The sequence below is a fragment of the Oncorhynchus masou genome, chromosome 8, assembly GCF_036934945.1.
Source record: "Oncorhynchus masou masou isolate Uvic2021 chromosome 8, UVic_Omas_1.1, whole genome shotgun sequence".
NCBI lineage: Eukaryota > Metazoa > Chordata > Actinopteri > Salmoniformes > Salmonidae > Oncorhynchus > Oncorhynchus masou.
The window spans coordinates 38,865,185-38,881,280 of NC_088219.1; the positions used below are offsets into that span (position 1 = coordinate 38,865,185).

General features: G+C 41.4%; 1 protein-coding gene across 1 annotated transcript; it reads left to right on the forward strand.

The window, feature by feature from the left end:
* Nucleotides 1-1,456: 1,456 nt before the first annotated feature.
* atp6v1g1 (ATPase H+ transporting V1 subunit G1) lies at nucleotides 1,457-14,280 on the forward strand. Its single transcript, XM_064972405.1, has 3 exons — nucleotides 1,457-1,628; nucleotides 12,548-12,648; nucleotides 13,539-14,280. The coding sequence occupies exons 1-3, from the start codon at nucleotides 1,547-1,549 to the stop codon at nucleotides 13,710-13,712; spliced, it is 357 nt and encodes a 118-aa protein (XP_064828477.1). The 5' UTR covers nucleotides 1,457-1,546; the 3' UTR covers nucleotides 13,713-14,280.
* Nucleotides 14,281-16,096: the final 1,816 nt, after the last annotated feature.

Here is a 16,096-nt window from a genome sequence, read left to right on the forward strand (position 1 = left end):
AATCAATATTAGAATAAGGCTGTAACCTAACAAAATGTGGAAAAGGGCAAGGGGTCTGAATACTTTACGAAGGCACTCTAGGTCAGATAATATGTCTATACTTTAAAGTATTTTAAGTGTGCTTGATAAACATTGGAGTTTGCACTTTTGGGACTATTCCGTTAGTTCCATTACACAGCTAAAATTGTTGTTATTAATCAAAGAAATTGAAATGATGTCAAATATGAAATAATTAAATTAATCCTATCTCTACCAATGGGACTATATCCCTTCCAGGCTTGATCACCATCGGTCTGTTTTTTCAGGCTTGTAAAAGTCATGAGCTGACTAACTGAAGTAAACTGTAGGCAATAAAAATAAAGTCACACACTATGCTCCCAGAAATGTATTGGGTGAACCACCAACATTTCAGCATCACTTGGCCTGCTTCAGGCTTAGAGTTCTTCACCCTCCCTGAAGAAAATGTGAACATAAACAAACATTTTATGCTAAAGAAAGTCAAGGGAAATATTGTTGGAACAATGTGTGTTACTCAGGCTAAATTTTTCTGCCCCAAACTGATGTAATATGGCACCTGCACCCACTGAAGGGTTGTCTACAGTATCCAGCTGCAGCCACTTTCCTAGATTCCTTTACTCACTCCTTCTTTTCCTCCTTTCCTAGCTTCCTTTACTCTAACTTTCTTTCCTTCATCCTTTACATCCCTCTTTACTGGCCATGGTAAAGACCACATACATCCTACCACATACATTTGAACTCTTCCTTTTCTTTCCTTGATTCCTTTTCTCCTTTCCTAGATTTCTTTCCTCCTTTCATAGATGCCTTCATTTTACTCCTTTCATGTCTCCCTTTCCTATCCTCCTTTCATAGCTTCCTTTCCTACCCGACCTCAATTTCCTTTCCTTCCCTACCTCCCTTTCACGCCTCCTTCCCTATCTTCTTTTATCTCCTTTCCTAGCTCCCTTTACTTGCTCCTTTTCCTCCTTTCCTTGTGCCCTTTCTTTTCCTCCTTTCCTAGGATAAACCACAGGTAGTAGAGAGGAAAGTAAGAAGGAAAGGAAGTTAAGAAATGAAGATAGAAAGAAGGAAAAGAAAGGGAGCTAGGAAAGGAATCTAGTAAAAGTAAAAGAGTTCACATGTATGTTGTAGGGATTAACCACAGCCAGGACAAAGGAAGGGAGGAAAGGAAGCTAGGAAAGGAAAGGGATCGCTGAAAGGAAGCTATGTGAAGAAAGGAAAGATCGAAAGGAATCTAGGAAAGAAAAGATAGTGTTCACATGTATGTGGTAGGGTTTAACCACGGTCAGTATATGGTTATAGTATTGGTTTTAGTGACAAGGCTAGATTTCGTCACAGGCTGCTGCGGGGTGCATCTCGGATACGCCGCGAGGCAAATCGACCACACTCCCAGTCACGTGGTTTGAGCATGACAAAGGTATGACGCGTTGTCAGCTGACTGCAGTAAATTCACCGACCTCTGTAAACACAGACCAGCAGCTGGAGCCCATCTTCTTTTCCATCTAGACCTCTCTCTCCTAACCGCATAATGGCCAGCCAGTCCCAAGGTATCCAGCAGCTACTGCAAGCTGAAAAACGAGCTGCAGAAAAGGTAGCAGAAGCCCGTAAACGTAAGTTAAAATCTGATATTCAACGGTTTATGTAAGCTAAACTAGCTAGATAGCAGGTAACTGACTTTAGCTTGATTGGCTAACATTTTGCTGGAAGGTAACGTTAGCTAGCTAATGGCACAACAAACATTTGATCAATTGATAGCTACTCGAATATACCCCAGATAGGAATAAATTAATTGATTGGGTAACGGCAGAATGTGGAGATGGCAAGGCATACAAAGCCTTATTCAATCCAAGCTAACTAGCTAGCAACATGGCTAGCTTGGCTACCAGCAGGTAAAAAAAAAATTACGAACTGGCTAATTGTCAAGGTCTCTGGTTTGTTTTTTAGCTAATTATTGCCACCTGCAGTAACTGTTAGCTACTGTAATTCTAGTAAATGTCTATACTCAAGGGTGTCGTGCACATGATGGATGCCAACCAAATGGGCCTAGTGCTGTGTTTTTAATTATTTATTTTTTTACAATTGGCATTGGCTGGCTGTTCCATTTCATACACAACTGAGCTAGTAAGATGTGAAATGTTCCATAGTGGTGGCAATTAAGCGACAGCAATCGGTGTGTAGGGTAACTCACCTATACTGTCCCCTTATTAAATTATCTTGGGAAAAACACAGATTCGTAGATATCATCTGATCTCACACTTACCACACTGACTTTGGCCTAGTTCTCAAGAACCCGGCAAGAGGCCTGTCAGACCTAACGCTTCGATCACACCGACAGCGTCATTGCATTTTGGTATAGCGGATCGTGGACTACAGGAAAAGGCGGGGTGAACAGGCCCCCATTTTTTTTTCTCACGTTTATTTAACCGGGTAGGCCAGTTGAGAACAAGTTCTCATTTACAACTGCGACCTGGCCAAGATAAAGCAAGACAGTGCAACACAAACAACACCGAGTTACACATGGAATAAACAAACATACAGTCAATAACACAATAGAAAAGTCTATAAACTGTGTGTGCAAATGAGGTAAGATTAGGGAGGTAAGGCAATAAATAGGCCATAGTGGTGAAATAATTACAATTTAGCAATTAAACACCGGAGTGATAGATGTGCAAGTTAATCATGAACATCGACAGGGCTGTAGTGGAGCGGGTCGAGAGCTTCAAGTTCCTTGGTGTCCACATCACCAAATAACTATAATGGTCCAAACAAACCAAGACCGTCGTGAAGAGGGCATGACAAAACCTTTTCCCCCTCAGGAGACTGAAAAGATTTGGTATGGGTCCCCAGAAGGCCAGCATCCTGGAGTCGCCTCTTTACTGTTGACATTGAGACTTGTGTTTTGCAGGTACTATGTAATGAAGCTGCAGGTTGAGGACTTGTAAGGTGTCTGTTTGTCAAACTAGACACTAATGTACTTGTCCTCTTGCTCAGTTGTGCACCGGGGCCTCCCACTCTTTCCATTCTGGTTAGAGCCTGTCTGCACTGTTCTGTGAAGGGAGAAGTACACAGCGTTGTACGAGATCATCCGTTTCTTGGCAATTTCTCGCATGGAATAGCCATAATTTCTCAGAACAAGAATAGACTGACAAGTTTCAGAAGCAAGTTCTTTGTTTCTGGCCATTTTGAGCCTGTAATCGAACCCACAAATGCTGATGCTCCAGTTCCTCAACTAATCTAAAGAAGGCCAGTTGTAATTGTCTCCTTTAATCAGAACAACCGTTTTCAGCTACAATAGTAATTTACTACATTAACGTCTACACTGTATTTCTGATCAATTTGGTGTTATTTTAATGGACAAATTTGCTTTTCCAAAAAATACTTTTCTAAATGTCCCCAAACTTTTGTACGGTGTACATTTTTATTTATCAGAATTGTCTGTGATTACACTAAAGAGGGTTTTTATTCTCTCTTACTGCAGAAAACACTTTGTTTGGTTTTGAACAATTTTCTGTTGAACAGATTTATTTTCCCCCAAGAGTCTCACTCAATTTCGGCTGATGTCAACTTCTGGAAGTCACATTAGGGTAACGATATTTGGCTTTCTCGTGGCTCTGAACGCTCCACTGGGATCATTACAATGAAATATACCTTTGGTAATATTCTACACTTGGACTGTGACCCCTTTGGTCACTATTTGTCTTGTGATCAGTTACAATGACATTATGCTCATTACTGTCAACTTCTACGGGTACAACACCAAACATGAGAATGATGAGTTTCTTGAATCTTTAGAGAAACAGACTGAATTGGTTTATCTAAATTTCCCAATTTGTTATTGTTGAGAGGACTTTAATATTACTATAGATAATTCAACTGATAGATGGCCCCCAGGTAGGCCAAACAATCAGAATTTGGGTTTAATACTTTTTATGAGAAGGTTTAATCTCACTGATATATGGAGAGAGGTTTCCGGCAGACAGATCATTCACTTGGAGTAACAAAACAGGTTTCACACAGTCCAGAATAGATTTGTCTTCTGTCAAAATGGATTGATGGTGTGTTTTGATACACATATTTGTACTACTCAGACCATAGGGACATTTTATATTGATGTCAAAATATTTACCACTGATACTACACTTGGTAGAGCATCCTACTGGAAGCTAAATAGCTCCTTATTAAATAATGATATAGTTAAGTTTGAGGTTAAAGATCTGCTCTCACACTTTTGGGAGAGAGCTTGTGGCGAGATCTTGCACGAACTGGGAGCTCTTTAAATTTGAAATGATCAAATACCTTAGCAAGATTACTACCATGTTTTCTAATACCAGAAGATCTGAGAAGGAAAAGGTGATCATTTAACTTCCCTTTTCTCAGAGGTCCCCAGCCAGCCTGTCGGGAAGAGGACATGGAACTGAGTTACAAAATAAACTGGATTTTATTTATATATTAAAAGCAGAAGAAGCCTTTTATTAGATCTAGGGAAAAATGGCTTGAGGGAGAAAGAATTCATCCTATTTCTTTAGACATGAGAAATGTCACTCTACAAATAACACTATCCATAATTTAAGCATTTTATTACAGATGACCAAAAATTAATCGTTAACTGCTGTAGCAATTTTTACTGAAAAGTGTATAGCTCTATGTACTGTCAGGACTCCAGATGTTTTTTGTCTCCTTGAATAATGTTCACTCTCAGTGATTCAGAATCTTAACTGTGAGATTAACCCATCATAGTTGAAGAGATTATCGAGGCTATCAAACATCTAAAGAACAGTAAATCCCCAGATATTGATGGAATTACGGCAGAATTGTACAACTTATTTTCTGAACAAGTAGCTCCCTTCCTACTTGAAGTATTTTTAGAGTGTTAAAACAATGTTCTCCCTCCTACAATGAATCAGGGGTTAATAACACCGGTACCTAAGCCTAAAAAATAACTGCTGCTCATCGATAGCTGGCGTCCAATTGGTCTTTAGTTATTATTAAAATATTACATTTACTACTTGCAAAAATACTTCAAGAACTACTGGATGCAATCATTGAAACACAATCTGGCTTCATGAGGAACAGACATATTTCTAACTATATATATATATATATATATATATATATATATATATATATCCCACTTAGCAGACGCTTTTGTCCAAAGCGACTTACAAGTCGGCTGGGGCCACTACTTTTACATATGGGTGGCCCCAGCGGGAATCGAACCCACGACGCTTGGCGTTGCAAGCGCCATGCTCTACCGACTGAGCCACACAGGAATATCAGACTAGTATTACACATAATTGACTACTCTAGCCTTAAACAACCTCTTGTAACTACTAATCATCAACTGACACTACTTAGCATAACGCAACGGACATAAATATTACTAGAAAATATTCATGAAATCACAAGCGAAATATATTGAAACACAGCTTAGCCTTTTGTTAATCACCCTGTCATCTCAGATTTTGAAAATATGCTTTACAGCCAAAGCAAGACAAGCATTTGTGTAAGTTTATCGATAGCCTAGCATAGCATTATGCCTAGCAAGCAGCAGGCAACCTGGTCACAAATCAGAAAAGCAATCAAATTAAATCGTTTACCTTTGATTAGCTTCGGATGTTTTCACTCAAGACTCCCAGTTAGATAGCAAATGTTCCTTTTTTCCAAAAAGATTATTTTTGTAGCCAAAAATAGCTCCGTTAGTTCTTCACATTTGGCTGAGAAAGCGACCGGAAATAGCGGTCACGACAACGCCAAAAAATATTCCAAATTAGCTTCATAATATCGAATGAAACATGGCAAACGTTGTTTATAATCAATCCTCAAGGTGTTTTTCAAATATCTATTCGATAATATATCAACCGGGACAGATGGCTTCTTAGTAGGAAAGAGAGAAACAATGGCCGCATTTGTCCCTTACGCACAAAACACTCAGACTCCAGCTGACCACTGACGCAATGTTGACGTTCAGGCAAATTTTTCAAAATAAATGCCTGAAACTATGTATTGTAACACTAGACACATTCGGGAAGCCATAGAAAAAGGAATCTGGTTGATCTCTCATTCACTGCTCTAGGGACGCATAGGAACACAGAGGGTTCTAAGTAAGAGTCACTTCCTGATTGGATTTTTCTCAGGCTTTCACCTGCAATATCAGTTCTGTTATACTCACAGACAATATTTTTACAGTTTTGGAAACTTTAGTGTTTTCTATCCTAAGCTGTCAATTATATGCATATTCTAGCATCTTGTCCTGACAAAATAGCCAGTTTACTTTGGGAATGTTATTTTTCCAAAAATGAAAATGGTGCCCCCTAGATTCAAGAGGTTATTAATAACTGAGCATAGCTTCATGTTTTTATAAAGCATTTGACAGTGGAGCATTTAGTTTCTCTTCCACTCCCTTGAGAAATGTGGCTTTGGGGATTTTAAGGCTAAGACTCTATAGTCTATACGAATGGTAAACGCTCTATCAAACTGAAATATGGCACCTCACCGAGAAGTTTTTAATAGAGGAATTAAGCAAGGTTGTTCTCTCACCGCATCTATTTTTATGAATCACCCAACTTCTTACAAATGCTTAGTAATAAGCCTGTACAAGGTATTTCCATAGCTGGTAAAGAAATTATTATAAGCCAGTTGGCTGACGATGTTACTCGTATTTTTTCTGAGACTCTAGTCAGATTACCGTATCGATCAATGTGATAGACCAGATGCTTTGGAAAAGGATTAGATGTTAACAAAGATCTTAACATGAATAAATGTGAACTCATGGCTGTCAAGGATTGTGACACCCTCATCTTATGTTATTCTAGTGAAAGAAGAACATACACTGTTCAAAAAAATAAAGGGAACACTTAAACAACACAATGTAACTAAGTCAATCACACTTCTGTGAAATCAAACTGTCCACTTAGGAAGCAACACTGATTGACAAATTTCACATGCTGTTGTGCAAATGGAATAGACAACAGGTGGAAATTATAGGCAATTGGCAAGACACCCCCAATAAAGGAATGGTTCTGCAGGTGGTGACGACAGACCACTTCTCAGTTCCTATGCTTCCTGGCTGATGTTTTGGTCACTTTTGAATGCTGGCGGTGCTTTCACTCTAGTGGTAGCATGAGACGGAGTCTACAACCCACACAAGTGGCTCAGGTAGTGCAGCTCATCCAGGATGGCACATCAATGCGAGCTGTGGCAAGAAGGTTTCCTGTGTCTGTCAGTGAGGTGTCCAGAGCATGGAAGCGCAATCAGGAGACGTGGAGGAGGCCATAGGAGGGCAACAACCCAGCAGCAGGACCGCTAGCTCTGACTTTGTGCAAGGAGGAGCAGGAGGAGCACTGCCAGAGCCCTGCAAAATTACCTCCAGCAGGCCACAAATGTGCATGTGTCTGCTCAAACGGTCAGAAACAGACTCCACGAGGGTGGTATGAGGGCCCGACGTCCACAGGTGGGGGTTGTGCTTACAGCCCAACACCGTGCAGGACGTTTTGGCATTTGCCTGAGAACACCAAGATTGGCAAATTCACCACTGGCACCCTGTGCTCTTCACAGATGAAAGCAGGTTCACACTGAGCGCATGTGACAGTCTGGAGACGCTGTGGAGAACATTCTGCTGCCTGCAACATCCTCCAGCATGACCGGTTTGGCGGTGGGTCAGTCATGGTGTGGGGGGGCATTTCTTTGGGGGGCCGCACAGCCCTCCGTGTGCTCGCCAGAGGTAGCCTGACTGCCGTTAGGTACCGAGATGAGCTCCTCAGACCCCTTGTGAGACCATATGCTGGTGCGGTTGGCCCTGGGTTCCTCCTAATGCAAGACCTCAGGTGGCTGGAGTGTGTCAGCAGTTCCTGCAAGAGGAAGGCATTGATGCTATGGACTGGCCCGCCCGTTCCCCAGACCTGAATCCAATTGAGCACATCTGGGACATGTCTCGCTCCATCCACCACCACAGACTGTCCAGGAGTTGGCGGATGCTTTAGTCAAGGTATGGGAGGAGATCCCTCGTGAGACCATCCGCCACCTCATCAGGAGCATGCCCAGGCGTTGTAGGGAGGTCATACAGGCACGTGTAGGCCACACACACTACTGAGCCTCATTCTGACTTGTTTTAAGGACATTGCATCAAAGTTGGATCAGCCTGTAGTGTGGTTATCCACTTTAATTTTGGGTTTGACTCCAAATCCAGACCTCCATGGGTTGATAAATTTGATTTCCATTGATAATTTTTGTGTGATTTTGTTGTCAACACATTCAACTATGTAAAGAAAAAAGTATTTAATAAGAATATTTCATTCATTCAGATCTAGGATGTTTTATTTTAGTGTTCCCTTTATTTTTTTGAGTAGTGTATATTTAGGCATAACCCACTACTAAGGATCAGAAGTCTAGAGGCTTACTAAATTTTAAACTTCAAATAAAAAAACAGAAGCTAAATCAATGGCTACAGAGGGACCTAACTTCAGCCTTGGTTATTAGGGCTCTTCCTTTTAAAGATATCTCTAGAGAGCGTCATGTTAGTCTTTATACCTTGAAGGTAAACATAAGCAAAGAGCGAGACCAGATGCTTTTCAACTTTCTGGGACTTTATTCCCTCTGTCTTTACTTTTGGTGGCCTTCATGTTGGTTTGCAATTTTAATATTGACAAAGTTCCAGGGAAACTCTGCTTTTCATCAGCAGGTGTTCTTGTTATGGTCCTTAATTTATAAGCATAATTTTCTCCACACAGATATTATAAAGAGAAATGTCCCTTTTTCAGGACAGACAGATAATTAGTAAAATTCCAAATAACTCCACAGATCTTCATTGTAAAGGCTTTTAAACACTGTTTCCCATGCTTGTTCAATGAAGCATAAACAGTTAATGAACATGCACCTGTGGAACGGTTGTTAAGACACAAACAGCTTACAGACGGTGGGCAATTAAGGTCACAGTTATGAGAACTTAGGACACTGAAGAGGCCTTTTTAAAAAGAAGCCCAGGGTCCCTGCTCATCTGCGTGAACGTGCCTTACACGGAACCCAAACTGGCTGCGCGTGCTTGCATAAATGTATTTTGTCCCCCTACACCAAACGCGATCACGACACGCAGGTTAAAATATTAAAACAAACTCTGAACCAATGACAGTAATTTGGGGACAGGTTGAAAAGCATTAAATATTTATGGCAATTTAGCTAGTTAGCTTGCACTTGCTAGCTAATTTGTCCTATTTAGCTAGCGTGTTGGTGCTAGTTAATTCGTCCTGGTATATAAACATTAGGTTGTGCATTTCAGGTAAAATAACAAGGTCCTCTACTCTGACAATTAATCCACAAACAGTCAACTGAATTGTTTCTAGTCGTCTCTCCTCCCAGGCTTTTTCATCCTTGAACTTATATGGTGATTGGCATCTAAACTTTCATAGTATTACCACGACAACCGGGGAAACAGTTCGTCTTTCAATCACCCACGTGGTTATAACCAATGAACAGATGGTACATGGGTGCCTGCTTCTATAAACCAATGAGGAGATGGGAGAGGCAGGACTTGCAGTGCGATCTGCGTCAGAAATAGAGAGGACTTCTATTTTAGCCCTTGGCAATGCAGACGCGTGCAATAATTGAATAACATAATTTTTAAATCTATTTTGCAACGCTCGCGCCAGCAAGCAGTATAGTCAGGGTATTAGGCATGCTGCAAGGAGGCATGAGGACTGCAGATGTGGCCAGGGCAATAAATTGCAATGTCCATACTGTGAGACACCTAAGACGGCACTACAGGGAGACAGGACGGACAGCTGATCGTTCTCGCAGTGGCAGACCACGTAACAACCCCTGCACACAATCGGTACATCCGAACATCACACCCGTGGGACAGGTACAGGAAGGCAACAACTGCCCGAGTTACACCAGGGACGCACAATCCTTCCATCAGTGCTCAGACTGTCCACAATAGGCTGAGAGAGGCTGGATTGAGGGCTTGTAGGCCTGTTGTAAATGCAGACCCTCACCGGCAACATTGTTGCCTATGGGCACAAACCCACCGTCGCAGGACTAGCAAAAATTTATCTTCACTGACGAGTCGCGATTTTGTCTCACCAGGAGTGATGGTCAGAGATGCGTTTATCGTCGAAGGAATGAGGCCTGTACTCTGGAGTGGGATCAATTTGGAGATGGAGGGTCCATCATGGTCTGGGGTGGTATGTCACAGCATCATCGCACTGAGCTTGTTGCCATTGCAGGAAATCTCAATGCTGTGTGTTACAGGGAAGACGCCCTCCTCCCTCATCTGGTACCGTACCTGCAGGCTCATCCTAACATGACCCTCCAGCATGACAATGCCACCAGCCAGCCTCGTTCTGTGCGTGATTTCCTGCAAGACAGGAATGTCAGTGTCCTGCCATGGCCAGCGAAGAGCCCGGATCTCAATCCCATTGAGCACGTCTGGGACCTGTTAGATTGGAGGGTGAGGGCTAGGCCCCCCCCCCCACCCCAGAAATCTCTGGGAACTTGCAGGTGCCTTGGTGGAAGAGTGGGGTAACATCTCACAGCAAGAACTTGCAAATCTGGTGCAGTGCATGAGGAGATGCACTGCAGTACGTAATAGCTGGTGGCCACATTCGATACTGACTTTTGATTTTGATCCCCCCCCCTTTTGTTCAGGGACACATTATTCCATTTATGTTAGTCACATGTCTGTGGAACTTGTTTATGTTCATACAAATATTTACACATGTTAAGTTTGTTGAAAATAAACGCAGTTGACAGTGAGGGGACGTTTATTTTTTTGCTGAGTTTATATGGAATACGCTGGACATGTTTAAATACGTTGTTTTTAGAATATTGGTGTATTTTACTTAATTATAAGGATTTCTTATTTTACCAGATCCCAAAGATCTTGCAATTGATTTGGATGCCATTCCCTCAGGTGTTGCTTTATTGTTCAGGAACGTGTCAAGAGCTGACCCGTAGAACATTAACCCTGTTGACTCATCAGATTTTTATTTTAGTCCAATCAACAGAGCTATACTAGCCTCATTTCAGCAGGATGTTGTATTTATACCTTATGTCATGCCTTATTGGAATGGTGTTTTTGATATCTGTTGGGGGGAATTGGATATTGCCACACACATACCTACTTAACAAAATTTAAGGAAGTTTCTTTTTAAAGTTATTCATAAATATTATCCTGCCAACCACTATATGAAGTAGTAAAAAGAACATGAACTCAAATTATACCTTTGTGTAATTACCATCCAGAAACGGTATCTTTATTTTTGTACATTGTAAGGAATCTGTGGCTAGACATCCAGTAGATTTAACACATTTCTGAAGATGTTGCGTTATTATGGAGAGATGTGCTGCTTGGATTTAAAAGAGACTTATAATAGAAATTAAGTTGAAACAATTTGATGTAATTTCACTATTCTTTAGGACAAATGTCATATTCATAAATGTAAATGTACAAACCGAACACATTTTATTACCTTGCAAAAATCAATTCTATGTGTGTATGGTCCTTGTGTAATGTGATACTGTACCCCCTAGTCTAAATGTCCTTTGTATATTATGTTTTCCATGTACTTTTTGTATTGATTTGTTGTTAATAAGAAAAATATGCCAAAAGTTCCCGGATGTTGTACTACATTCGCCAAAATACGAAGTGTACAAGCAGTGGACACTCTGTGCTTTTAGGGTCCTTAATGCAGAAAATGGGCATGGCGTCGCATTATTTTCAGATTTGAAAAAAATGGCGGAAAATATGCAGCCGATGTCCGAGAGCGGATACCAATTCATTGCTTTAACTAATTATGACAAATGTTGCGCAATGTAATGACCTTTTCTAATAAGTTACCTTACACATTGTGTTGGCTGACAATTTGTTAGCTACGCTATCCGTACGAACCACACAGCGTATCATTACAGCAGTATGTGGCTCGCTACCTAACGTTAGTTGGCTACTAATACAAACTTGCCAGTATATGAACTATATGCAATCTAACTACCCAACGTTTGACATGATAATTCATGTCCTTAGTTTAGCAAGGGCAAGTAAAATAGTCAGGTGTTCTCTCATTTGTGTCTGGACGTAGTTCTGTTAGGACAGAACGCTCGACTCAACCCTACTCCTCAGCCAGAGCATCCAGTGTGCGCTCCGAGAGTGAAACGCCTTACATTTGCAAACGGCCAATCTGACAATGCTCTGAATTTATAAACACCCAGAGCGCACTCTGACACACGCAAAGTTGTAAAATGTCTAGCTAGTCATTTATGCTAGCAAGATATTGCATAGCAACAGCATCAACTTCCGGTAGACAGGCGACGCGTTTGTATGCTCAACTGAAAGGACAGTTTGTTTACAGTATACTAACATTAACTTGTAGTATGGGTATTCGACCACAGTTTAGGTCTCATTTCCCACTTCCCCTGTTGCCAGGAAGCACACAACCAACTGCATAGTTATGGTTGACTTAATGGGACTGGCAATTCAGTGTCTGCTCCAATGCATTTGACTTACTAAGACTAAGTGCAGATTTGTTTGTGTTTTGATCAGGTAAGAACCGTCGGCTGAAGCAGGCCAAGGAGGAAGCCCAGGCAGAGATTGAGCAGTACCGTATGCAGAGGGAGAAGGAGTTCAAGACCAAGGAGGCTGCGGTGAGTCACTGGGGAGACTGTTTGAATTGGCAAAGGAGAAACGAGGCATATGCTTTCCTAGTCAAGGAACTGTAGTTGGTAGCGATCAGAGTGAGGGGAAGTAGCAGATAAGCTAATTGTTTTTGCTACTTTATTAACAGAGTTATGGAGAAAGAGGAGGCACAGAGTGAGCAGCTGTGGCTACTAGGGAGCTGGGGAAGAGGTTTGAATGTGTATGATGCAGGAGGTTCAGATCACCGGAGCCTGCACGGAGGAAGAGGGAAAGCCACCAATTAACTTTTGCTAATAGACAAACTTCTTGCAAGTTATTTATCATCCCATGCGATTACATAATACCTGTCTTGACAGGTACTTTCGTTCTCATTTTCCATTGATTAGAAATCTCCTGACTTGCTTGCTACACAAGCATAGCAGCCATGCAATTCTCTGTGGGAAGAGCCAGGATCAGAGCACATGTGTAACGGATGTGAAATGGCTAGCTAGTTAGCGGCGTTCGCGCTAAATAGCGTTTCAATCGGTGATGTCACTTGCTCTGAGACCTTGAAGTAGTCGTTCCCCTTGCTCTGCAAGGGCCGCGGCTTTTGTGGAGCGATGGGTAACGATGCTTCGAGGGGTGACTGTTGTTGATGTGTGCAGAGGGTCCCTGGTTCGCGCCCGGGTATGGGCGAGTGGACGGTCTAAAGTTATACTGTTACATTGATGCTGTTGACCCGGATCACTGGTTGCTGTGGAAAAGGAGGAGGTCAAAAGGGGGGTGATTTATACTGGCAGTCATTTGCCTGAGTTACCTGTTAACTTTCATGACCGCCACAGCCCTACTTTATACTCACTGTATGTTTGAAGTGGTTTGTCTTGTAAGGTGGCCATAATCACTCTCATTCCTCCATTAGGCTCTTGGATCTCATGGCAACTCTGCTGTGGAGGTGGACAAAGAGACAGTGGGCAAGATGGGCAGCATCCAGACTAGCTACCAGCGGAACCGCGAAGGGGTGCTGGGCAATCTGCTGAAGATGGTGTGTGACATCAAGCCAGAGATCCATGCCAATTACCGTTTTGCTGGTTAGACCCCCCCCCATCTCTTAAACTAAGGAAGCAGTGACACCCTCCATTGCACTGCCATCAGTTTACGTGCTTCATTGCTACACCCGTGGAGCAAACTCCTTTCTCTGCCAGCTCACTTGAATGCTCTATTCATAAGTCTATTTTCTCCAGAAATTGAATCAGATGGGTATAAGATTCATAGGTAGGCTATACATTTGTCTAGTCAAATATAAAGCATATTGACTCAATTGATTAATCGAAACAGGCAGAGGTTGTTTTGGTCTGATGCAGTGCAATGTCTCTGGGTTCTGTCTTATTGGCGTCCTGTATCAATGTGTTTCTGTGATGGTTAGTGTATGTGTCGCAGTGTGATATTTATTTATATGGACTTATTTGTGGAGACCAATAAAGTACTTATTCCAATTAATAGAATTTTAGCCCAAAAATAATATTTTTTTGAAAATCAATCTGTTTTGTTTTAAATGTTTTCCTGCTATGAAAATAAGATTGTGTGTATAGTGGACATTCTTCTGTTTAGACATCGTGACATTATGAAACTTTAATAAAGTGTTCTGGTGACTTTCATCTCAATTGCTAAAATGTCCATATGTGGTTTTCTTAATTTATACTCAACAAAAATATAAACGCAACAATTTCAACAACCAAATTCTCTAAAATGACAAAATGAACATTCAATTCTTAGGCAATAGCTCTGGTGGACATTCCTGCAGTCAGCATGTCACAAGTTGGCAAGCATACAATTGGCAACTGCAGATTTTAGTGGCCTTCTGTACCCAGCACAAGGTGCACCTGTGTAATGATTATGCTGTTTCAGCTTCATATGCCACCTGTCAGGTGGATGGATTATCTTGGCAAGGAGATGCTCACTACTGGATGTAAACAGATGTTATTTGTGCATACCATTTGAGAGAAATAAGCTTTTTGTGCATATGGCACAATTCTGGGATCTTTTATTTAATGGAAAAGAAAATGGTGATAATGTTTCCACCCCTAGGTCTTCATCAGGCATACATCTTATTTCAACTCATGAAACATGGGACCAACACTTTCCATGTTGTATATATATTTTTGTTCATTTTATTTCCTCAGGCTACCTTACGGGCTATTTGTTTCCTAGGTTACAGCTAATGTAGAATTAGCTAAAGGTTGTGAGATTTCTCCAAGTTCCGTGTTGTGGAACCAGCCAGAGGGGTCGTCTATGAAGCTTGTTTGAGGCGTTAGCTAGGTCATTTTCAACAATTCGGGATAGCAGGAAATACGAAAGTGACTCACCTTTTAGCCAGGTAAATTTCATAACTAACCTGCTCCACTTGGTCAGTGTTATCCAGAATCCTTTGGACATCCTTACCTTAATCCTTAACCATTTGAAATGTCAACTTCAATCAGGTATTGACCAACTCCACTTACCTTGAATTAAATGACTGAACCACAAGTTTGACTATTCCCTGCCTCTTGCAAATATTTCCTTCATCCCCTTCATTTGAGAACTACAGATTTAAACAATCAAATGTTTTTTTTGGTAAATAGTAACAGAATGCATCTTAAACTTCACGCAATGTAACACTTGTATGATTTAATTAAAAAAATCTAAAGGATTGAGATGTGCTTGTGCAAAGGCAGCATTAACGATAAAATAAAGACAGCACTTGTAAAAGCCTATTTCACACCATAGCCTCATTTCATTTGAAAAAGCTAAAATGTTTGGGCACAAATTAAAATGTGGCGCTTCATCGCCCATGGATTGATGTTTCACCATTGTCTCGATGAAAATGCCGTGGCTTTCGACTAGCCACGTGACATGCACGTGCATTTACAAGCCTGGTAGAGTTAGCGGCAGGTGGATTAGCAATATCAACCGTCGTAGTACGAAGGAAGCCTGAGCTGGAATCTGAAGCTGGTTAGCTTTAGAAAACCCCGAGTAGATCTAGCTTGCTTCGTACGATACCCCTCTGATTGCTGTGTTCACTGAAATAGAATGGTGAATGCAGTGATTAGGCTGCTTCCTCCAGGCTATTGTTCAGCAGCCCAATCCTGGAACGGACCAAATAAAGCAGAACACCTGCAGCCATGTCTGTGACTTCTTATAGATAAGACAATGTGTTATGTACATTAGGCAAACTCAATATCTGCCCCTGCTGAGGTTTACATGTCACTGTTGTTCTCAACTATTCAAGTACCCAAATTGTTCCTGCAGAGGTCACTACAACTTGCCTAATGACTCAAACTAAATTCTTCTACTGCTCTGTTTTTTACATATGTCAGTGAGACTGCCATTATTTAAGTAATTTGTGGTGATGTCAAAAGGGGGGGTGTTGTACAAAACAAAGTCATCAGCGATTGGATCATCTCTAATCAATCCGAGTATCAAAGCCAATGACACACTTTA

What these genes read in the sequence shown, in the direction of transcription:
- atp6v1g1 (XM_064972405.1), top strand. Translation starts at nt 1,547, where the DNA reads ATGGCCAGCCAGTCCCAAGGTATCCAGCAGCTACTGCAAGCTGAAAAA. An exon ending in GGTAGCAGAAGCCCGTAAAC is followed by an intron (nt 1,629 to 12,547) that starts GTAAGTTAAAAT and finishes TGTTTTGATCAG; the next exon opens with GTAAGAACCGTCGGCTGAAG. An exon ending in TCAAGACCAAGGAGGCTGCG is followed by an intron (nt 12,649 to 13,538) that starts GTGAGTCACTGG and finishes TTCCTCCATTAG; the next exon opens with GCTCTTGGATCTCATGGCAA.